The 25,142-nt window shown below is 42.0% G+C and overlaps 1 protein-coding gene across 1 annotated transcript in view; it reads right to left on the reverse strand.

The window, feature by feature from the left end:
- Nucleotides 1-10,150: 10,150 nt before the first annotated feature.
- CHRM5 (cholinergic receptor muscarinic 5) overlaps nucleotides 10,151-25,142 on the reverse strand; it is a 72,524-nt gene continuing 57,532 nt past the window's right edge. Inside the window, exon 2 of the mRNA XM_025883538.2 lies at nucleotides 10,151-11,817. Coding sequence (XP_025739323.1) covers nucleotides 10,151-11,749 — 1,599 coding nt within the window. The 5' untranslated portion in view covers nucleotides 11,750-11,817. The remainder of the gene's footprint in view (nucleotides 11,818-25,142) is intronic.

A 25,142-nucleotide genomic window follows, 5' to 3' on the forward strand; every position in this document is an offset into this window, starting at 1 on the left:
ATGTGAGGGCCTAAAGCCTCCAGAGGGGCTCCTTGCACACAGAAAAGGTGCTTTAAAAATCCAGTTTTATCAGTCTTACACAATTCACAGACCTGTACCTCTGAAACAAATAATACATTATATTAAAAAAGAAGAAGAAGAAGAAGATAGTAGGAAGGGAAAAATGAAAGGGGGGCAATCGGAGGGGGAGACGAACCATGAGAGACGATGGACTCTGAGAAACTGAGGGTTCTAGAGGGGAGGGGGTGGGGGGATGGGTTAGCCTGGTGATGGGTATTAAAAAGTGCACGTTCTGCATGGAGCACTGGGTGTTATACGCAAACTATGAATCATGGAACACTACATCAAAAACTAATGAATGGTGATTAACATAACATAATAACATTTTTTAAAAATTCCGGTTTCATTTCTTTAGTTTCATGCATTTTTTTCAGGCCAGGAGAACCCAAGGCAAACATGTATTTAAAAAATACTAGCTGTTGGGGTGCGTGGGTGGCTCAGTCGACTAAGCGTCTCTTTTTTTTTTTTTTAAGATTTTATTTATTTGACAGAGGGAGAGACAGCGAGAGAGGAAACACAAGCAGGGGAAGTGTGAGAGGGAGAAGCAGGCTTTCCACTGAGCAGGGAGCCGGATGTGGGGCTCAATCCCAGGACCCTGGGATCATGACCCAAGCAGAAGGCAGATGCTTAACAGCTGAGCCACCCAGGCACCCCTAAGCGTCTGACTCTTGGTTTCCATTCAGGTTATGATCTCAAGTTTGTGAGATCGGAGCCCCTGATCGGGCTCTGCGCTCAGTGGGGAGTCTACCTCTCCCTCTGCGCCGCCCCCTACTCACGTGTCTCTCTCTCAAAAGTAAATCTTAAAAATATATATAAAGAATAGTAGGTGTGAAATAAGTCAGAGAAAAACAAATACCATGTGATTTCACTCACGTGGAGTTTAAGAAACAAAACAAATGAGCAAAGGGGGAAAAAAGAGTGAGCAAGAGGCAAACCAAGAAACAGACTCTTAATTCTGTAGACCAAACTGATGGTTACCAGAGGAGAGGTGAGTGGGGTGAGGGGGGGTTGGGGTAAACAGGTGATGGGAATTAAGGAGGGCACTTGTCCTATGAGCACCAGGTGATGTATTGAAGTGTTGAATCACTATATTGTAGACCTGAAACTAATATTACACTATGTAAACTAACTGGAATTAAAAACTTAAAAAAGAAAATAAATAAAAAATTTTTAGGGGTGCCTGCATGGCTCAGTCGTTGGTCATCTGCCTTCGGCTCAGGTCATGAGCCCAGGGTCCTGGGATCAAGCCCCGCATTGGGCTCCCTGCTCCGTGGGAAGCCTGCTTCTCCCTCTCCCACTTCCCCTGCTTGTGTTCCCTCTCTCGCTGTGTCTCTCTCTGTCAAATAAATAAATAAAATCTTTAAAAAAATTAAAAATAAGAAAAATAAAAATACCTCTGGAAAAAAATATGTAGAATCAAAAATAAATAAATAGATAGATAAATAAATAAATACTAGGTATTATAGGTAACTGTCTTATGCCAGTCAAGACCACATTGACCTGCCAGGCCTCTCTAAGGCAGTTGAGGACACCCCCTATCTTCTCAGTAGTGACCCTGAAATCCTTCTCATTTGGTACTACTCAGCATTGGTCTACAGTTTGTTCATCTATAAAATAGGAAAGTGTTTTTCTTGCTTGGTTTTTGTTATGGGTTGAATTGTGTCCCACCAAAATATTGGAGCCCTAAACCCCAGTACCTCAGAATGTAACCTTATTTGGAAATGGGGTCTTTATAGAGGTAATCAAGTTAAAAAGAGATCTTTAGTGTGACCTAATCTAGTATGACTGGTGTCCCTATTAAATAGGAAACTTGGACACAGAGACAGACATGGAGGGAAGGTGACATTGAAGAGACATGGGAGGAGACAGCTGTCTACAAGCCAGGGAAGGCCTGAGGCTACCAGGCCTAGAACAGGTCCTTCCCCTGCTCCTTCCCTAGCAGCAGGGCCCTGCTGATACCTAGATATCGATTGCACTTTGGCCCCCAGAACTGTGAGAGAATACATTTCTATTGTTTTAAGCCACCCAGTTTGTGGTACTTACAGCCCCAGGAAACAAATACAGTTATTTTAAAAATTAGACTTTGTAAGTTTAAAAAAAAAAAAATCTCTCCATATAATGATTGGTTCTTCTCAAAGTTCCGAACCGTAGAGGGCTAAGCTACATATTGTGTATGTCTAACAAGGATGAAAAAGGGCAGAAATAACCTCTTTCTAATCTGGTTATGGATGGGAGCTCCCCATGTTAACTGAAGCCTTAAGATTTTCTGCTTTGGAAGAGCTTGAGTAGGTAGTTCCTGAAAGATATGACTGTATAAATTGCTGAACTATACATAGCAGTTCTGTGAGTTTTAAAACGTGTATGTCTGTACATAGAAAAAAAGACTACAAGGATAATTACTGAGATATTTAGCAGAGGTTATAAAATTACTGGTAATTTTTTTGTGATTTGCTTATTTATTTCCCAAGCAAATATGTGTTATTTTATTAATCACTATATTGTTAAATATAGTGACTATAAACAAAACCTAGTATCTTTTTTTTTTAAGATTTTATTTATTTATTTGACAGAGAGAGACACAGCAAGAGAGGGAACACAAGCAGGGGGAGTGGGAGAGGGAGAAGCAGGCTTCCCGCGGAGCAGGGAGCCCGATGCGGGGCTCGATCCCACAGGACCTGAGCCGAAGGCAGATGCTTAACGACTGAGCCACCCAGGCACCTCCCTAGTATCATTTTTTGTTTCAGATTCTCTTGCATAGGCCCTACTTCTGGGTATAAAGGACCTGTCAAAAGATGTTCAACCATGGGAATCTAGTTTTTTAGGGAGAAGAGTGGTCGTCCACATCCCAGGTTTGATCTGTATTACCATTTCTTCTTTGCTGTCTTCTGGCTGGTGGTGTTTTCCACTGCAGTCTACTGTAGGTACACTTGGAGGACTTGGCTGTAGTTAGCGTATCATGGTCAGTAGCTTCATGGATTTTGATTGAAAGTGTCTGGACTATAAACCTATCTTTGGCTATATGTAGGACTACTAAAATTAAGCACCAACTCCCAGTACTGATATTGGGGATAAGTAGGTTGAGTATGAGTTGCTCTTTGTTGATGGTAAGTATGCCCATTCCTTTACTAGGATATCACTGCAGATGCATTTATGCAAGATAACTCTCTCTAGAAAATCATTGCCAAAGGACTGGGAATAAAACTTTGGAGAACTGCTCTTCTGGTGGTAGAGACTTGTTCAAGGGCCATATAAAATAAGATTAGAACTTTATGGAGAAATAGATTGCCATAAAGCACACTAATGTAGACAAGTCTGGATGATGGCCAAGCCAAGTGAGCAGAATTAGGCCTTGGCTTTCTTTGCCTAATCACAATTAAGGTTGTAACCCTTCCCTGCCTCCCCCCCATTAATTCATCAAAGGAGATGGGGGATAATACAGCTCATTGGGAGGATAATTTACCCTGTGGATGTGCCCTCTTTGATTTTAATATAAATATTTAAGTGTCAGTCTTTTGCCTGTTATTACTTAATATCTCCAGAGTTGTTGAACTTGTTCTACTTGGTCTCCTCAGCTCTTTGTCTACAGATACTCAAACAAGGCATAGAATGTGTATTCTTCTCTAGGATCCACATCCTTAGCTTGATAGAGCGCTATTATCTAGTACCCAAAAAGTGATCACTTCCTCAAGGTACCCATATATGCACAGCTTTGTAAATAGAATGCTGGAGGGATTAGTATTTGGGAATTAGCCAGCACAGTGTAAGAGTCCAATCTTAATTTTTCATGGTAGAAAGTCAGTAGATATTTTCTTTTTTCTTTCATTATAAAAGACATTCAGTTTTATAAAAACCTGGGAAAATTTCTTTATATAGTCATATGTATAGTTTGGTACACTATTTTCTTCTTCTTCTTTTTTCTTTTTTTTAGTTTCAGAGGTACAATTTAGTGATTCATCAGTTGTATATAACACCCAGTGCTCTTTACATCAAGTGCCCTCCTTAATGTCCATCACCCGTTACCCCATCCCCTACCCACCTCCCCTCCAGCAACCCTCAGTTTGTTTCCTAGAGTTCAGCATCTTTTGGGCTTTTTCCATAGTTTGGCTACTGTAGACATTGCTGCTATAAGCATTGAGGTGCGGGTGCTCCTTCAAATCACTATGTTTGTATCCTTTGGAAAAATACCTAGTAGTGCAATTGCTGGGTCATAGGGTAGCTCTATTTTTAACTTTTTGAGGACTCTCCATACTGTTTTCCAGAGTGGCTGTACCAGCTTGCATTCCCACCAACAGTGTAGGAGAGTTCTCCTTTCTCCGCATCCTCGCCAACATCATGTCGTTTCCTGACTTGTTAATTTTAGCCATTCTGACCAGTGTGAGGTAGTAGCTCCTTGTGGTTTTGATTTGTATTTCCCTGATGCTGAGTGATGTTGAACACTTTTTCATGTGTCTGTTGCCCATTTGTATGTCTTCTTTGGAGGAATGTCTGTTCATGTCTTCTGACCATTTCTTGACTGGATTTTTTCTTTTATGGGTGTTGAATTTGGTAAGTTCTTTATAGATTTTGGATACTAGTCCTTTATCTGGTAAGACATATGCAAATAATTCAGTAGATATTTTCTTAAATTAAAAATATCAAAATAAAAGTATATGCATGATATTTTAAAATATGGATGCAAATACTTGAAGAAATGACTAAAAGTTTAAAAAAAAAGAAGCAATAATTCAGAGAACTTGTTACCTAAGGGAGGGTGTAGGAATGGGATGAAAGGGGTAGGGAATGGAGTGACACTTCTCCGAGTACATCTTTTTGTATAGTATTGACTTTCACAACCATGTTAACATTTTACTTGAGAAAAAATAAAATAAATAAGACTGTAAAAATCTTAAATTGAATACAAACAGAAACAAATCCAACTGATTTCAAATAAAAAAAAAGATTAACACAAGCAATTATTGAGCACAATAACTTGACTAATCTACCTTCAACCTTCACATGGAAGACCCGCAAACAAATCTTGGAACTTTACTAAAAGGTTGGTTTTTCACAGTGATATGGGTGCCACAATTCTGAAGCTATGGAAGCATGGGGCAAAATTGAGCAAATGAGTGAGTGATGATTTTCACTGTTGGAGACAGGAGATACAAATATGGAGTGGGAAGAATCCTGTGCTATCTGATTAGAATTGCAGATGTCAATATGAACTCATTTTTAGTAAGTGTACATTTTTCTAAGTTCTGAAATAGCTCAATAGCGGTGACTATATCTTAAGTCAAGATCTGAGTCAGGTACCATTGTCTACTTAATAAAACCAGCACTCCTTTTTTGTTTTTTGTTTTTAATTTTAAGTAGGCTCCACACCCAATGTGGAGCCTGAACTCATGACCCTGAGATCAAGAGTCACATGCTCCACCAACTGAGCCAGCCAGGCGCCCCTAAAACCAGCAGTCCTTGGAAAATGGCTGATTCCTGGTCTGGGATAGGGATAGAAAAGATGAGCCTGGAACATCTTGTTGTACCAGAAAGTAAAGGAGTGGTCAAAAATATATTCAGGTTATGTCAGAGGATCACAGGGGTCATCTTTAAGGGGCTCTCACTGCTTAACTTTGTGACAATTTTAGCATCAAAATAATGACTAATGAATTTTAACCAATTACTAATATAAGAGTTCAGGAGTCCAGGAGCACCTGGGTGGCTTAGTCAGTTAAGCATCCACCTCTTGACTTCAGCTCAGGTCATGATCTCAGGATCGTGGAGCTCAAGCCCTGCCCTGTGTCAGGCTCTGTGCTCCTCAGGGAGTCGGACCTGAGATTCTCCCTCTACACCCTCCCCCCATCTAAAGTAAATAAATAAATCTTAAAAAAAAAAGATTTCAGGAGTCCATAATGATAATAAGTAAGTAAGTGATAAAGAAATGAAGAAAGAGAAAGAAAGGAAGAAGGAAAAAGTCTTCCTGACAGTAGAATGCCAACCATTTGGCTATTATTATAGTAATAACTTATTTGGGTGAGGATAAATAAATAGGTGTTGCAATTATTGGGTGAAAACTTGATGACCCACAGGAAATTTACATAGACTCAAAGTCACTTCCTTAAAATTATTAATTACAGAGGGGAAATAGGAAATTTATAATAGAGAAAACTGGAGGTGGGTACATGGGGGAACACTTTAATCAAGTAATCAATGTAAATGTGGCAAAGTGTTAACAATTGGGAAATGTGGGTGAAAGATAAGAAATTTTTAATACTATTCTTGCAACTTTAAGTTTAAAATTATTTCAAAAGAAAAATTTTGTGGGTTTTTTTTTTTTTCCTTCTGGCTCCTTCCCTGATACTTAAAAAATTTTTTCCCTTCCCACACCCACTCACAATCTGGATTCCTTACTGGGCAGGAGTGCACATAATCTCAAACTTCTTGGTGAAATGGCATGGGGAGGTGGAGGTTAGTATCATTTACAATGGAAATGAATGACTGGGGCTCCAGCTGGGAGCAGCAAAGAGGAAATGCTCTGTTTTGTTCTGTTGCAGGGTCTGCCCCACCTTCCCTGTCCTGGAGGGGGAGGGAAGGCTTTTAGTCACAAGAATCTTGTTATCATTATTTCATCTTAATCTGGTCATTGGTAACTGAGAGGAAAAAGGGAGATCACAAAGGTAGCGAGATGGTCCTGTATCCACACTATGTATCAACACCTCCCTTCGTAAAAGACCAGAACGTGCAAATGTGTGTAGGATCTCTCATATAGGTGGATCTATCAAGCGAACCTGAGACCATTTTCTTTAAAAAAAAAATCTTTTCATTTTATCTATTTATTTTAGTGATCTCTACACCCAACGTGGGGGTCCAACCATGACTCTGAGATCAAGGGTTGCATAAGGGTTGCATGCTCTTCCAGCTGAGCCAGCCAGGGACCCTGACCATTTTCTTATGAATGTGTGTGTATTTTTTTTTTTTTTTTTTTTTTGGTAATCTCTACACCCAAAGTGGGGCTTGAACCCATGACTCCAAGATCAAGAGCCACACACTCTTCTGACTGAGCCAGCCAGGCTCCACTCATTTTCTTATTTAAACGCTTTGCTTTGGACTACTGTACGGTTAAATTTCTTTAATATCCAGAATAATACTATTACGATACAGAGAAGCAGCCTAGTCCCACATCCTTTGTTGTAATTCCAGTATTTACAGTAGACAACTGGATATTCCAATCCAGAGATTAGGTACAGATTTCACAATTACAAAGAGGCAAACATCAGCATTGCTCTTAAAGGACATTCCCCTAAAGGAACACAGCAGAGAGGAATATTTAACAAAAATTGTACTGAAAACAGATTCCCTGACAAGCCATCAAATTCACAGTCAAAGGGAAACAAACCACAATGTTAGCAACATAGCAGCATCCAGTAGGTAACGAGTCAAAGCTGTACATAGGTTACCATACACAGAGCTTGGGAGACTGGGGGCATAGATCTGAAGTCAGCCCATGCCCCACCAACCCACCCACCCACCCGCCAGGTCCCTGTAGTTTACAATTGGATCTGTTCATGCTGAGGACCCCACCACAGGCCCTATTCTAAAGAAGTCTAGTTTCTCCTAGTTTTTTTTTTATTTATGTCAAGGGGCATAGGTAGCATGTAAAATTGGCTGCCTCCCAAAACCAGTGATAAAAAAAAGGAAGCATAGGCCTCTCAATTAATTTCACTAAAGATAAACAGAAAAGGCTAAGTCCTAGACAATTGTGGAATATGAAAAATGTGCCCCAGTGCCCGCCCCTCCCAGTTCCACATTCTTTTGTTTGAATTAACTTATATCTGTCTCTACTGTGAACAGTGAATGCCCAATGTAGGTTCAGAGTGCTCTTGGAGGGATTTTCATTTTTGTCAGGAATCAAAGTCTTAACCTAAAAGAAGCAACTGTTTATCTAGAGCTGGTAGAGCAGGTTTGCTTACGAAGTCACACCCTGTTGGCATCACCCAGTCCTGAGAGCATCTCTCCTGGAGAACTGAGCCAATTAAGTACTATTCTCTACGAAATTCTTGGCGGGTGTCAGCCTGCCCTTCACAAAGTCTCAGCAGCTACACTGCTTCGAGAATGTTTCAGCTCCACATCATCAATCCCCACAAGGCTTGGGGAGAGTCCTGGGCACACCTGCTTTGTCCTACCCTCAAGCCTTCTTGGTACTTGGTGTGACAACCCTCTTCAGTGGTTGGTGGAAACTTTCCTAGACTCGAGGACATATGTCATTCCCAGGACCACTAAAGCGACTGTTATATCCCCGCAGCAAATGAGGCTGCAAACAACTGGCCTACGTGAAGCCAACTGAAGTCTGGAGATGTTAAAACACAACTGCAGATGTAATCAGCCAAGGTGCTGTCTGACAGGAGGGCCTCATCTTTAAAACCCTCACTGTGCACTGCACTGCTGCCTTCTTTGTGGGTCTTTTATTCATTGTGTGTGCTGTTTTATAGTTTATTTCTTGCACATTGGTGTATTCTCAGAATTTTCAAAAAAACCCACCTTGGATTCAGTTTGTTTATATACAGAGAAATTGCAGTTAAATTTAGTTTTTGATCATTTTTATACTCTAATGTATGATATTTTGATAACCTTTATTTTTATGTATTACTAGATCTACGTTTTGTTTTCCAAGATAAGGCTTTCGTTTTTAATGACTATAGCCAGCTTCACTGGACCTCAACTGTACTTTTCTGAGCTTCTCATTTTTGCTAGTGAATTTGAAGAGGAATGATAAGTCATTTCTGAGCCATGATTTGAAGGACCTATTAAAAAAGAAAGAAAGAAAGAGGAAAGAAAGAAAGAAAGAAAGAAAGAAAGAAAGAAAGAAAGAAAGAAAGAAAGAAAGAAAGAAAGAAGAAAAGAAAGAAAAGAAAGAAAAGAAAGAAAAGAAAGAAAAGAAAAGAAAGGAAAAGAAAAAAGAAAGGAAAAGAAAAAGAAAGAAAACCTTTCCCCTGCTGTCCCTCCAAGCAGCACTTCTGGCTGAAGGCAGCACGGTGACCTGCTTGTGCCTGGTTGTGACCTTTGTCTGGATGAGGAAAATTGGAGGCAGGCAAAGGAGTTCTGGAAGAATTTCGGAAGCGTGGGGTGAACCCAAATTTGTTTTCCACATTTTGTCTCAGGTTGGCCTTGAGAAGAAATTAGAAAGTAAGGCCTCTGAAAACAAAGGAATTGTGATTACGTAGCCCAGAGAAGATCTTTATGCAGTGAAGTAGTCTTAGAACAGAGCATGAATAATTAAGCTCACGCGGGCACAAAATAGAATATACAGTATTTGTTTAGATAAAAGGAAAAAATACCCACTGGTAAAAACTAACATAACTGTGGAGACTTGACCATCTTTATTAGCAAAGTAGAGCCCCCTTGTAGGACCGGGCGGGGGGAGGAGGGAGGGGATCAGGTTTCAGTGCCCTTCCAGACCCAGGATTCTGAGAGGAAGGATGATAACCTGGGGACCAGCATGGTTTCAGTGGGTACCAGGAACTGGCATCGGTTGTGAAAGGAAAGAGCAGAGCTTCACTCAGATGTAAGGACAGAAAACATACCACAGTACAGAACACATAATAGCTGCATAAAACTGATCAGTTTATAAACAAATAGAGTCTTAGAAGCCAGTAGAACGTTGGTCTTGTTAACAGGTGACACAGTCTCCCAGTTCTCACTGGTAGGAGAACAACTTCATAGACACATACATATTGCACAAAACCTCAATACAGGTTTCCACAGGGAAGGTTTCCACCCAGTCCCTGCTGCTCCCCAAAGGTTAGGGAACAAAAGTTCCCTACGTCACTGTTCATCGTGACCCAGCGTTCCTCTTCCTGGGAAGGGACACACGTCTGTCTCTTCAATGGCAAACTCCAGTGGCATCAGGTGACCTTGGTCATAGGCAAGAATCATTCAATATGGTAGCACTCGGGGCAGCTGTGACTCCTTCCTTTTGGTGACAGATCTTAAGCCTTTTCAAAGTCCACAGGTGCCCCAAATGGCAGATGTCTTTTTTTGAAAATAAATACACCAGAATCAGCAGACCCATCAAAGGAAATTGGCCACAGTTACTCTTTTGAGGGGAGTTGTTAACTCTTCAGGGAAGCTTGCTGTTCCCCTGCCAGTACAACTTCTCCTCTACTTTTTTCTTTTTCCATCGGCAGAGGAGCAGCATCTTGAAGGTCTTCCTGAAGGTTCTGTTGCAGAGGGCATAGCAAATGGGGTTGACGGTGCTGTTGACATAGCACAACCAGTAGCCCAAGTGCCACAGGGTGACTGGGACACACTTGTCACAGAAGGTGGAAACCAGGACCATGATGTTGTAAGGGGTCCAGGTGATGATGAAGGCCAGGAGAATGGCACTCAAGGTCTGGGCTGCCTTCCTCTCCTTGATGAGGACCATTCTCTTTCGTTTGGTCATTTGATGGCTGAGGTTGGGATCCAGGCCTTTCGTCGAAGGGTCCTTGGACACTGGGAAGGAGCAGGGCATGATTTTCACCTTGCGACAGCCGTTGTTGGTCTCCTGGGTCCCATCAGCTTTCACCACCAGTCGGAACTTATAGGCCACACATTTCTGACTCTTGGGTCTATGAGCAGCACCTGGGGACAAGAAGTATTTTTGGGTGTCATAGTCATTTTTTTCAGCTTGAGCTTTCACAAACGTGTCCTTGGTCTCTTCGGCACTGAATTCTTCCCTCGGGCTTTCCTTGGCCTGACTCTTGTAGACTACTTGGAAGACAGGGTCCGTGGCGGGCTTGTCCTCATCCTCCGAGGAAGGGTAGCTGCTACAGGTAGTGAGCTGCTCGGCTTGGGCCCACTCGGTGCTTGGGCCAGTGGCTTGGGATGGCTTCCCAGGGGTGGAGGTGCTCCTGCGGGAGGATGACCAGGAGGCTTGGTTCCTTTCCCTCTGGGCCAGTGTGGGTTGAGGGCAGCTAAAGCAGGACGTCAGCAGAGCCTTATGAGCTGGCTTTCTTGGCTCCGCTTCGGCCATGGAGTCAGAGCCCTGGAGGTCAGCCAGGTCCTTGGTCCGCTTCTCCGTTTCCCGGTAGATCCGGCAGTAGAGGATCGTCATGACAGAAACAGGGATGTAGAAGGCAGCAATGGCAGTGCCGAAAGTGATGGTGGGCTCAGACAGGAACTGGATCTGGCACTCATCTGGTGGTACCGTCCGCTCCCCCACCAGGTACTGCCAGCAGAGGATAGCTGGGGCCCAGAGGATGAAGGAGATCAGCCAGGCCAAGCCAATCATGATGCCAGCCCTTTTTGGGGTACGCTTGGCCCGATAGGTCAGAGGTCTTGTGATAGAAAAGTAACGGTCAAAACTGATCACCAGAAGGTTCATGACGGAAGCATTGCTAGCCACGTAGTCCAGGGCGAGCCAGAGGTCACAAGCCAGACTCCCGAGCACCCAGCGTCCCATGAGGATGTAGGTAGTGTAGAGGTTCATGGAGAAGATCCCAATGATGAGATCTGCACAGGCTAAGCTGAGCAGGTAATAGTTGTTAACAGTCTTCAGCTGACTATTGACTTTGAAGGAGATCATGACTAAGACGTTGCCCACGATGGTGATCAGGCTTACCAGAGCGGTCACAGCCGCAATGGTGATGACTTCCCACAACCCATGGCGTTCCAAAGGCTGGTGACTTACTGGGGTGCCATTGACAGTGGTCGTATTGTGGTAAGATTCACCTTCCATCCTTAATTAGGGTTAAGTCTTGGGTTCTAGACCATATCTTTTCTATCTCACCTCTTCTTGGTCAGCATCTGGAAGAGAGGGAAATATATTAGCTCCACTCACCAGCACGGGTCTTTTTTCCCACTCATTGTTTATCACTTACAACAGGATAGTAAACGTGGTTACACACATATTCAGAGCGAGATGCTGAAATCTCTGTTTTGATGACAGTTTGTAGCAGCATCATCCCTTTGCTTTTTAGACGTACCAGTGCCCGAGAGCCTTTCTTGTTCTTGAGGCTGCTGCCCTCTTGTGGTTCCAATGGGCAATTTAAAGAAGAGGTGAGCTGTGAAGACGCGTGGGGGAGGAAAAGGAGATTGGGTAACTGGGGAGCAATAAAGAGAAGAAAGCAGGTGATGTGAAGTTACTTTTGATTGCAGCAGCTTTAGGGGCAGAAACTGTTTTTTAAGTTCCCAGTGATAAGTACCTAGTCTATCATGCACTGGGGAAAAAGACAAGTTGTATCTACTCTATATCCCATTACTAAACATTATTGCGTTTAATTACAGATTCAATTAATAAACATTATTGAGGCATTGTTGCGAGGCAAGACTATCTTATCATACTTCTCCATGACTTAATACACGAACACCCCATGTGCACAGAGGGGTTGAAATTTTCCCCAGCTGCTGAAGATGATGACCTCCCCCCATTTTTGAGCCATTTGTGATGTAGTAGAAATGTTTTAAATTATTTTATTTTCTGATTATAAAGTAGTATTTCCTTGTAAAAGTTCAAGCAATGTCAAAATGTAGAGCTTAGAAAACAAGCCTCCTCTGACTCAGTCTTGCAGAGGTAATCAGTGCTTTCCCCTATGCGCATACTAACAAGTATTTAAATACAATTATTTTTAAATGGGTGACTTTTTAATGTTTACACCCCGAATTTTGTTTTTCACTTAACAAATCATTGTGGACATCTTTTTTTTAAAGTTTTTTTTTTAATGTAATCTCTACACATGATGTGGGGTTCAAACTTGGGACCCCAAGATCAAGAGTCACATGCTCCTCCAACTGAGCCAGCCAGGTGCCCCAATGGACATCTTTTGTATCAGCATGTCTTTTGGATCAGAGCTCTTTTTTCATTTTAATGACTGTACATTATCCCATTTCATGGATATAATATAATTTAGTCAACACCACTGACAAATTCCAACTTTTAAAAGTAAAAGAAAAATTTTCTTTTCTAGGTTAAACATCTGTGTACATGATAAAAAGCTTCAATGGCTATAAGAGTGTAAATGGTAAAAGATAGGTCTCCCTCCCACCTCTGACCTCCAAGCTCTCAGTCTCCCTTTTCTGGAGGTAACCACTGTTACCACCATTTCTTATTTTTCCTTCCAGAGATATAATATATGCATGCGATATGTATTTGATGATATATTAAAATTTTTTTTTAATTAAGTAATCTCTATGCCCAACGTGAGGCTTGGAGTCATGACTCTGAGATCAAGAGTCGCATGCTCCACGGACTGAGTCAGTCAGGTACCCCTGAAAAATACTATTTTAATTACAAAATTCCAGGCACCATGATATGATGATAGATAGGGAAGGGAGAATCTTCTTAATGCCATGTGGACAATCACTGTTCTGCCTAATGATGGGTCCTGCCTGACCCTTCTCTGATAACAGTAATTGATATAAAGATGACAAATTTGTGAAGGGCTATGGATTTTCTCGGCTTTATTTTATATTTCCAACTACGTTGTTAGATGTTTTTCTAATGCCTCAAATTCAATATGGAATCGACTTGATGATATTGTTTTGTACCAGAGGCCAGATTCTTCTGACTTTCTGATCTTGCACCCTCTTCCTTCACATCCCAACTAATGCAGTACAATTTATCCATGAAATACCCTTCTTACGGGTCCCTTTCCATTCCTGCATCTATCACCCTGGTTTAGCCTTGTGTTGCCTTATACTGATAACCCCTTGGTGTTATCAGCATTCCAAAGACGGCAAAGTACGTCAGATGCCAGGTCACTAGACTGACTCCCAAGCACCTGGCAGGCCAGAGTTGCTCTACACCCTACAATTCTCTGGGCAATTTCCATCCCAGACTCTCTCGAGTTGACAGATCTAAGTCTCACTGTGCAAGAACGATCCCACAGAAATTCCTTCTTTCTTCCTTCCCCCAGTCAATATGTATTGAATGTCTTTTATGTGACAGACTCTAATAGTGGGGATACCATGGAACAAGACACTGGTGGGGGTATAGATAAAGAAGCAGGTAATAAATGGCAGGGGGCTGGCGCTGCAAGCCGTAGGGCACGTGGAAGGACGTGTAAGCCAGGCCTGTGGGAGAGCGGGGGAGAAGTCCTTGAGGAAAAGATGTCTAAGCTGAGGCTTGAAGCATGAATGGGTTTTATCTAGGCAAAGAGGGCGTGTGTGGGAGGGCTGGGGAAAGAGTGTTGCAGCCTCAGAGGGGATTGTAAGCCCAGAGGCAAAAGGAGGCATCAACCTCAACATCACTGATCATCCGGAAAATGCAAATCAAAACTACAATGAGATATCACCTCACACCTGTCAGAACGGCTAAAAATCAACAACACAGGAAACAATAGGTGTTGGAGAAGATGTGGAGAAAGGGAACCCTCCTGCCCTGTTGGTGGGAGTGCAAACCCTGGGGCAGCCACTCTGGAAAACAATATGGAGATTCCTCAGGATGTTAAAAATAGAACTACCCTGCAATACAGCAATTGCACTACTAAGTATTTACCCAAAGAATACAAAAATACTAATACAAAGGTTTACGTGTACCCTGATGTTTATGGCAGCATTATCTACACTAGTCAAATTATGGAAGCAGCCCAAGGGTCCATCGATTGATGAGTGGATAAAGAAGATGTGGTATACATACATATATAAAATGGAATATTAATCAGCCATAAAAAAGAATGAAATCTTGCCATTTGCAATAATGTGGATAGAACCAGAGAGTTTAATACTAGCTGAAATAAGTCAGTTGGAGAAAGATAAATATCATATGATTCCACTCATGGGTGGAATTTAAGAAACAAAACAAATGAGCAAAGGGGAAAAAAGAGAGAGGCAAACCAAGAAACAGACTCTTAACTATAAAGAACAAACTGATGGTTACCAGAGGGGAGGTGGACGGGGGGATGGGTTAATAGGTGCTGGGGATTATGGAGGGCACTTGTTGTGATGAGCACCTGGTGTTGTATGGAAGTGTGGAAGCCTATATTGTACACTTGAAACTAATATAACACTTCATGTTAACTAACTGGAATTTAAATTAAAAAGGGGGGGGGCATCAGGTTGGAGAGCCTGAGACACGGAGGAGAGGTGGGACTAGAGAAGTTGAGGGGGTGGGGTAGGCAGTACGGGAGTGGACTTGAGATAAAAGAAGTCCACCTTCCAGGAGAACTATGTCAGCTATTTCCAGACTCCACATCTGCCCTGAAGGTCGTCTTAACACCCAGGGTGTTGGGGACAAAAGTCTGGAGAGAAATAATAAAATGAACTGACTGCTTGCTGGTTTTTTCTAATCAAGTCTTCAAAATAGAAATAAATGGTGTTTGGGAAGGATTTAACTTTTCCACTTAATTTTATTAGAAGGTAGTGAGCAACTTCTGAAGGGTTTTGGGGATTTGGATGTGCACATTCTCCTGTGAGCACATGTGTCTAGCCAGGGGCTTAGCCTCTCTGACCTGTTTCCTCATTTGTAAAAATAAGGAAATTGGATTATGGGATGCAAGATGCCTACATTTTAATGATTTTGTATATCACACAGTCTGACGGTTGATTTTATGTGTCATCTCCAGATGCCAGGTGTTTTGTCAAACCCCTACGTCTAGATATTGCTGTGAGGGTATTTTTTAGATGGGACTAACATTTAAGTCAGACTTTGAGTAAAGCCAATTATCCTCTATAATGTGGGTGGGGCTCAGCGCATCAGCTAAAGGCTTTAAAGGAAATGGCAGAATTCCTTCTGCCTCCAGACTACCTTTGGATACAAGACTACAACATTGACTCCTGCAGGAATTTCCTGTCCGCTAGCCTGCACTGCACATTTTAGATTTGCTAAACCCCACAATTCTTAAAAATTATAAGCAAAAGGCTCTTTTCTGTGATAAAAGGAATAAACAGTTTGATAAATGGAAAAAAGATCACTTATAGTGGCAATGTGGTCGCTGAATCATACAACTGAATCTGGCATTGGGCAGCGTTAGGTTTAAAACCTAGCTCCAGGGGTGCCTGGCTGGATCAGCGGGTGGAGCGTGCAACTCTTGATCTCCGGGTTGTGAGTTTGAGCCCCACGTTGAGTGTAGAGATTACTTAGAAGAAAATAATAAAATCTTTAAAAAACAAAAACCAAAAAACCCCTTAGTTATGTAGTTTACTGTCTGACTTTGGACATGTTACCTAAACTCTTTAAGTCTCAGATTTTTAAGCTTAAAAGTGGGGATATGAAGAGTCCTTACCTCATTTGGTTGTTTCCGGGATTAAACAAGATAATCCTCATTCAGCGTTTCACACAGTATCTGACACAGGGGAATGCTCATTACAAAGTAGCCATCCAGCTGAAGGACATGAAAATGACTTTTCCTGTGTTGGGAATGGTTCTGAGGTGTGGTCTATCAAGGGACAAGGCGGACTACAATGATGAGGCAATACTCTCATAGCCTTGAACTGGCTGTTTTAGAGGCTTCATGGTGCTAATGATACTTTGCCCTTTAGTTTTGGTAGTTGATGCTCCACCTTCAGGGGCATAACAAATTGTTCCCAACCACTAAAGCAGAATAACCCTGAAGAGAGCCAAGGTTAACAGTCTTCTTCAAAGTCTGCTCATTAGAATAGGGCTACTCAAGATGCTTGACTGAAAGATAAAATGGTCCCAGAGTCAAAAGAAGTTGAGAAAATACCATCTATTATATAAAGCTCTCAGAGATCCAGAAGACACATGAGCTTAGAGAAGGCTGAGAGGTCCTGAGGTGAAGGACACTATTTAATTTGGTTTAACATAGAGGTGGCTTAGCGCATAAGCTTTTTCCGAGGAACATCTGTTTGTATCCTGTGGCATCTGTCGATCACACTTGGGAAATGCAGTTTAGTGGGAAACACACTGAACCAGGAGTATGGAGATCTGAGTTCACATTTCAGCTAAAATCTTGTGATGTGACACAAATCTCTGGGTCTCAGTTTCCCCACATATAAAATTAAGAGATTGGAACTAATGATTTACCCTGTAAAATGCTTTCAAGTTTTACCTATAGACTTGCAATGGCAAATATTGGACGGTGTATGAATTTTAGACCTCAACTTCCCTCTTATTCACAGCCAGAGAAACAGCAGTGAGTTGGCTGCTCTGGCAGTTAGTGTAACGGAATCAGCTCTCAGCCAACTTTGAGCCCTCAGTTTTCTCAACTGTTAAGTGAGTATAACAATATCTGCTCTCCCTGCCTTACAGATTTTGAGGACCTCCAAATGAGGTAATGTAGGGAAACCACCAAGTCCTATTCTGGTGTCAGTTTGGGGTTTTAATTATTATAAAATGAAGGGTTAGTCTAGGTAAATGGATCTCGTCACAGGCAGCTCATTAGAACCACCTGGGAGCTTTTGAAAACTACTAATGTGGAGGTCCCACCCCAGGTGTTAACAAGAGCCTATGTGGGAGAGACTTGGGCATCATGTCGTTTTGAAGTTCCTGAGGTGATTCTCCCCAGCAGCCAGGATGGAAAACCAGTGACCTCTCTAGATCCTCGCAACTCAAGGTGCATTCGATAGATGGCCAGTGTTGGTGTCACCTGGAAGGACGTTGGACATGAAAAAATCTCCAGGACTAGAATCAGTGCTTCTCAAAATGTAGCATGCTTATTACGAATTACCTGGAGGATTTAGTGAAGCTGCAGAAGGGTGGAGATTGCAATCCCACCTTTCTTAACTCCTGAGGACTCTCTCTATGCTGCTAACCCATGAACTATACTTTAAATAGCAAGACTGAGAGTAATTTCTGAACTTCCTAGAAAAGGGGAACTGTAGCTTATAACGGTGCTGTTAAAATTGGAATTTTCCAACCGAAGAGTGCAATAACATTTGGATTCCCCTCTGCCTTCGAGGACATTTGAGTTTTTATTTTTCCCTGTTTGAATTTGATACCTACTTCCTTTCCAGATTTGCTTCTTTCTATTCATTCCATTTTTTTCTCTGCCTCATATTTGAGAGGATGACTTTTTCCTCATTCCTAAGCTGGTGGGAGTGGATCGATCTTGTCACAGTCAAAATGGCATATGGTACATGAGGTAGGTTCCATGACTGAAGGACTGATTTTTTGTGTGTGGATGATAGTTGAGTGTGAAAACTGAGTTTCAGGCATAATAGTCTTCCACAATAAACTTTTGAGCCCCTAAAAGGTTTTTGAGTAAAAGATTATGTTTATGGAGGAGTAATTTTTTTTGAATGATTGATTTTATTCTATTTTTTAAAAGATTTTATTTATTTAAGAGAAAGAGAAAGAGAGGGTGAGAGAGCACAAGTGGTGGGGAGGGGTGGAGGGAGAGGGAGAAGCAGGCTCCACACTGAGCAGGGAGCCCAATGCGGGGTTCGATCCCCAGGACCCTGGGATCATGACCTGAGCTGAAGGCAGACGCTTTCACTCTGGAAAATGGGAACTTTTAAAAGTTTGAGTAACCAAATAAGAACTCATGAATTCTCATTCCCCAGGTAACCATTTATTTATATTTTATTTCTCTCCACAACCCCCAAAACCAGTAAGAGTCACTCCTTGGGGCACCTGCGTGACTCAGTCAGCTGAGCGTCTGACTCTTGATTTCAACTCAGGTCATGATCTCCTGGTCGTGAGATCGAGCCTTGCATTGAGCTCCCCATTCAGTGAAGAGTTTGCTTGAAATTCTCTCTCGCTCTCCCTCTGCCCCTCCCCCCACATGTGTGTGTACTCTCTCTTTCTCTCTCAAGTAAATAAAATCTTTAAAAATAAATAAAAGTTCTCTTTATAGAGAGTATGTTTATTTCTAGAGTGCCAGCATCAGCAGAGAGCAAACAATCACCCCTGGTTCATTTTCCACCACCAAACAGAAGACAAAGAATCCCAGAACAATAAAATGGTCCTTGTTCCCAACTCTGGCAGATTGCTTCTTGTTTCTCTCTTGCCAATAAATTATACAAAGGAAGCAAACCATCGCAAAAAACAAAAAAGGTAACACTGTGTATCAAATGAATTCTTTTCCTTGTGGAGTAGCCTTGATGACTTTTGAGATTTTGCAGGAGATGAGTTTAGACCTTGCTTTTCTGAAATACCTTTTCTCTGAGAGGCTTTATGCCTGAGCCATGCTTCACTCTTTCTATAGCAACCATAGTGGAAACTTTAATAGCGTCTACAATCCAGTGATACCAGGACATCATCATAACCAGCTCATGTTGTTACATAGAGTATTCATGAGCTGCTCTTCTTCCTCCCCCCTTCCTTTTCAAGGATAAATCAGGAGAAAGTAAGCTTAAACACACTTGGTGGCATTGGGTTAGATATCAGGAAGAACTTCCAGTGACAGAATGTGTGAGTAAAAGAGGTTCTGAATTTGCCTTTTTTGTTTGTATTTTAAAGTAGGTCTATCTATTTCTTTTGATTGCTAGAACTCTGTCCAAGGATACATGGTGATTAAGAAATGACTTCTTAGTGTCGCTGAAGCAATAATATCTGGATCAGAATTTTAAGGTAATGAGTGCTCTTTTTAAAATTTCTAACATGTATGTATTATTTTTAACTGAAGTATAGGTGATATGTAATATTATACTGGTTTTGGGTGTACAACATAGTGATCTGACAGTTCTATACTTTCTGAGATGCTCACTGTAATAAGTGTAGTTCCAATCTGTCACCATACAAAGTTATTACAATATTATTGATAATGCAAGTTTTTAAAAACATATTCTGTGTGTACTACTGTGCTAGATTTCATGGGGCATATAAAAGATATATACAATAGTCGTTGAAGTGAGGGAGTTAGACTTTGACAGTTCTAAGAAAAAGAGGATAGAAGAATTACGTTGGGACTTTGTAGCATATTTATGACAGAAGTCTATCACCCAGGGGCGCCTGGGTGGCTCAGTCGTTGGGCGTCTGCCTTCGGCTCAGGTCATGATCCCAGGGTCCCGGGATTGAGCCCCGCGTCGGGCTCCCTGCTCCGCAGGAAGCTTGCTTCTCCCTCTCCCACTCCCCCTGCTTGTGTTCCCTCTCTCGCTGTGTCTCTCTGTCAAATAAATAAATAAAATCTTAAAAAAAAAAAAAAAAAACAGAAGTCTATCACCCAGGATGTCAAATGACTGTATTTTTCCTGTAGGACAGGAAAACAGGCGGGATTGTGTTACATGAAGGCATAAGCTGGAGCCATTCCGTGTACGCACCGTGCCGCATCAGGCCTTGGAGGTGCCCAGGTGGGCTTCCTCCGGCTGGGATCAGTCTTGTCTGGTTACCCCAGAGTGCTGGGCAAATTTCATCTCCTATGTGTGCCATGACATGACAAAGGCAGGCAGGTACTGCCCAAATGGGTTTATGTGAGAATCTGCAAGTCCAGGAGCTCCCGACTGTATTGTCCAAGTCTTCCCAACAGACTTACAGGCATGGTGTATGTATCTACTTTTGAATGCTGAGGATAGGGTTTTGTTCTGGAAGCAGGGTCAAGACAGTGCGTCAAGGAGGAGGGATGATGAACTGTATCAAATGAGGTGGATACCACAAGAAAGCCTGGGCCTGAGGCCTGACTACTGGACTTAGTTACATGAGAGACCTTGAGAGGTCCTTTGGTGAGGTGGTAGTGGGTAAGGCCTTGTGGAGTGGCTCAGAGACCGAATGGAGGAGATTGGAAACAGCGCTATCAATGACTCTTCTGAGGAGCTCTGCTATGGAAGGGAGTCCAGAAATGCAGCAGAAACTGGATTAGGATGTGGGGCCATGAGCTTTGTTTTGTTTTGTTTTTTAAGAGAGGCAGAAGTCTAGCATGTTTGAATGCTCACGTGAATGATCCGTTAGCAGGTAAAAACTGAGGTGTAGGAGGAGAGGGGTTAGTTGCGGGAGAGATGTCCTCCAGCAGGTGAACAGGGACAGGACCTCATGCAATAATAGAGGCAGGGGGCTGGCACGGGAGCCGAGACCTCTTTGTAGTAGTAGGAGAGGGCACAGCAGGGTAGAGGGGCGCTAATACAGAGAGGCTGTGAGTAATGGCCTGGTGGAAATTCTATTCTGATTGCTTCCCTTTCTCTGTGAAATGGAAAGCAAGGTCAGCAGCTGAGAGTGGGGATGGAGGGAGAGAGAGAGAGAGAGAAGGAGGGGCCAAGTCATGAATTCTTCATGTCGGGGGAGTTTGCCCCGTTCATTTTCGGGGGTTTCCTGACTCCAGCTCTAGGGGCCGGGACACTATTGTGACCTGGCAGGCGGCTCACTCGCCCATGTCCTCAGCAGGTTAAAGGCTGGGGATTCTGGCCTGAAAGGAGAGCTCCTGCCAAAGGCCCTCCCCGGGCAGCTCGAGCACCCCTCCACAGAGGCTGTGGCTGTTGAAAAACACCTGCGAAATACAAAGACCTCTTGTGAGAGCCCTTATCAATGTTTCCCAGTTTGTGCTGTTTATATACTAAGCATCAGAAATCCACAAAACTGTAGAAAATCTGCCTATGAAGAGAAGAATCAGGAAGATGCCTTTGTTCCATGAAAATTTATTTGCAAAGGGATGATGCTTTTTAATTATTTTTTGATTACTTTTTTATTTTTATGTCCTATCATAACATCCACTTTCATCAAACAGTGAGAGCTTGTAAGCTCTATGGTGTCAGGCTAGGAATTATGAGGTTTCCTGGAATTATGATGTTTGAAGGCTCAAATACTACCTTGATTCAGTGGTTCTCAAATTGGAGCATGTGTCTGAACCACCTGATGGGGTATGGTTGTGAACCACTGATTGCTGGGCCTCATCCCCAGTTTCTGATTTGGGGTGAGGCCTGAGAATGTGCTTTTTTTTACAAGTTCCCAGGTGATGCTATGCTGCTGGTCCACATTTTGAGAACTATTGCCTTAAGGAATTAGCTGCCTCTTTTTTTTTTAACTTTCAATAAATCAAGTTATATATATTTAAAAATATGCAAAAAGTCCAGTTTATTTTCTAAAGGAGCTACCTATGTAATTCAGCACTTCCTTTTTGATAGCTCATGAATACTACCTAAGGGAAACTGAATTTTTTATTCATGCAATGGTATATGTTTAAAATCAGGACTATCAAGTTAAAGCAGTAGCAGAAAATCTTCCTTCCCTTTGTTATTTATAAAATCAAAAGACCTCTGGTTTCTTGCAATGCAAGAATGCCATTTTTATCCTTGATGATAGATTCCTTTTCCAAGTGAATCAGAATCAAAGAGGAAAGCATACTCAACATCTTGATTAAAAGAACTTCCCCTAGAGGTGTCCTTCCAGTTAGGAAGTGTTAGCCCGGGGATCTCTGAATTCTCTAAGCCTAAACACTCCTGGCTGATTTGAAGAAAATCTTAAATGGACAGACAGCAAAGGGGAGAGTAATATAGTCTCTGGACATCTGGTGGCATCTGCAGCACAGACCTAAGAACACAGACTTTGAAACCAGACTGAATGGGTATGAATCCCACTCTGTCACTTATTAGTTGGAGCAAATTATTTAACTCCTCTGTGATTCAGTTTTCTTATCTGTAAAATAGGAATGCTAGTATTAAAAAAAAAAAAAGGAATACTAGTATTTACCTTATAGGAATAGTCTGAAGATTGAAAGTTAGTACACTAGAGTGCCTGGAATAGTGCCAGGCACAAAGTGTTAAATAAATGTTAGCTCTTACTGCCACAAACAAGTCCATCTTTTCAATCATAATTTTGGAGGCTTTCTGTGGGATAGTTATATAGTTAAATCACTTTTTGCTGGTGGTTCTCATCCAGGATGATTTTTGCCCATCAGGGGACACTTGGCAAAAACTGGAGACATTTTTGGTTGTCACGACTTGGGGGAGGAGGTGTAGCTAGGGGGTAGCAACTAGTGGGTAGAGGCCAGGGATGCTGTTAAATATTCTACACTGCACAGGACAAGCCACCACCACAAAGATTATCCAGCCCTAAATGGGCCAAGGTTGAAACCTTTATTTATGCTGTCTGGTGTGAGATTAATATGTGGATCTTCATCATGGTGAGAGCCCAAATTATGGTGGTTTGCTGGTAAATATTTTACAACTGGTTCCACCCTCACCTCCCACAAAGCCCTGATTTGCAAAAATTTGCCAGTTTCTGTGGTGTAAAAATTCCTACTGTGACCCATTTCAAGTACCAACTTTATGTCACTTAATGTAGAATTAGGAAGAGATAATGTACCAAAACATTATGGTTCCTGGCCACACAGGGGATGAGGGTCCAGGTTGTCCAATGTATTTTTTTTAAATATTTTATTTATTTGAGAGAGCACAAGAGGGAGAGAGAGAGAAAGAGAAAGAGGGCGTGCACAAAGGGGGGGAGGGGCAGAGGGAGAAGCAGACTCCCCACTGAGCAAGGAGCTTGGGACTCCATCCCAGGACCCTGGGATTGTGACCTGAGTCAGAGGCAGACGCTTAACTGACTGAGCCGTCCAGGCGCCCTGTCCAATGAATTCTTAAAAATGCCTTTCTTATCTGTATCTCCTCTTAGCTTCTTTATGGTGCTTGGGGAAAATGATACATTTGTTGTTACTATTCTCATCTTCCTGTTTAGTGTTTATCTAGAGGTGGATTATTGCATTTGAAAGTTGAGCATGGGGATGAATAACTTAATCCTGGGTGCTACTGACAGTCTTAATTTGACAAGTATAGACATGGGAAAAAATGAGAGAAATAGGGTGTGGAGGAATAAAACAAAGGGAAAGGCTGGGGAGCAGTGGAGAGGGAAAAGAAAAATTCGATGTACTGTGCAAGAATAGTGTCCACTGACAAAAATGTTTATTAAGACAATGAAGTAACACAGAACAATATACAATGTTAAAAAATACTGTTACGCTGACAACCTTCCCTGACACATGTCCCCCAACACTGTATTCCCTCTCTTGACTAGTGGCATCATTAACTACCATCAAGCAAGAGACCTGGGCATGACCTCTAACTTCTCACCACCAGCCCACCCCGCTTACAACTAACTGGTCATGAGGTCCTATCAATTCTCCCATTATTTGCCTCTTTGGCTCTCAACTTCATTTAGACCCTAATCATTTGTGGCTGGGGCTATTAAGTAGTTTCCTAATGGCTCTGCCTAAGATTCTAATTCTCTACAGAATTATTTTTCTGAGTGTAGTGGTGAACAGCATAGACTCTGAAGCCAGACTGCCCAAGGTTCCAATCCAATTACTTCCTAGCTGTGTGATCGCGGAAGTTCTTTTGTTAGATCCTTCATCTGTAAAACAGGGCTGAAACTAGTACAACCTCATAAGGCTGCTGTGAGGTTTAAATGAAATGTTATATAGGAAGTACTCAGAACCATGCTCTGTGTCACAATGTTTAAGACTGTTTCTCTCCAGTTTATAATCCTTCAGTGGTTCCCTCTGTCTAGAAAGCTCCCATATCCCACTTATTAACCAGGCAAACTCCTGCTTAAGTATTAGGCCTTGGCTCAAGGGTCTATTTCTCACGAGGCCTTGGGCTACTCATTAGGCATGGGTTTTTTTCCTCCTTTGGGCCTTCACCTTGAATCTTTCGCTGCACTCAGCACACTATTGCAATCATCTGTTTACAAGGTTATCCTCCTTAGGGAAAGTGGGAAGTGAGCTACTTGAAGGCAGGGACAGTGGCTTTTTTTTTTTTTTTAAATCTCCAGGACCAAGCAGTGTGCCTGTCACATAGACAATTAGAAGCAATGACTAGTATTAAGTATATATGTTTATAAGAAAGGACTGGGAAGGGGGGAAAAGTCACTTGCTTTGCTGTGCTGATTGGATGATGGGAATTTTAGCCCCCGTTTTTTATTTTATGTGGTTTCTGTAATACAAAGTTAAAAATGGCTTCCATGTATCCATATAACCAATTGCCCTTCTTCCCCGTGGTTAAGAAAATAGACTGGACTGAAAAATGGACTACTACGTAGTAATAAAAAATAATTATTAAGTCATGATGAGTCTCAAAAATTTCTACTAAATAAGTGACACACACACACAAGAATAGACTGCAGTGAGCCCGCTTGTGTTAAAATGCCAGTTCACCACATAAGGCAAGCTGTTTAACCTCTAGGGCTGCTTGTCATATGCCAAGTAAGGATGACAGCAGCACCTAACAGGGCTGATAGAATTAAACACTTACGTGCTAAGTGCGGGCTAAAGTAGTCATTTCTACAAAAATTCTCTCCAGGACTTGGGAGC

Source organism: Callorhinus ursinus, unplaced genomic scaffold, assembly GCF_003265705.2.
Source record: "Callorhinus ursinus isolate GAN/ISIS: 27379988/994484 unplaced genomic scaffold, GSC_fseal_2.0 scaffold25, whole genome shotgun sequence".
NCBI classification, from domain to species: domain Eukaryota; kingdom Metazoa; phylum Chordata; class Mammalia; order Carnivora; family Otariidae; genus Callorhinus; species Callorhinus ursinus.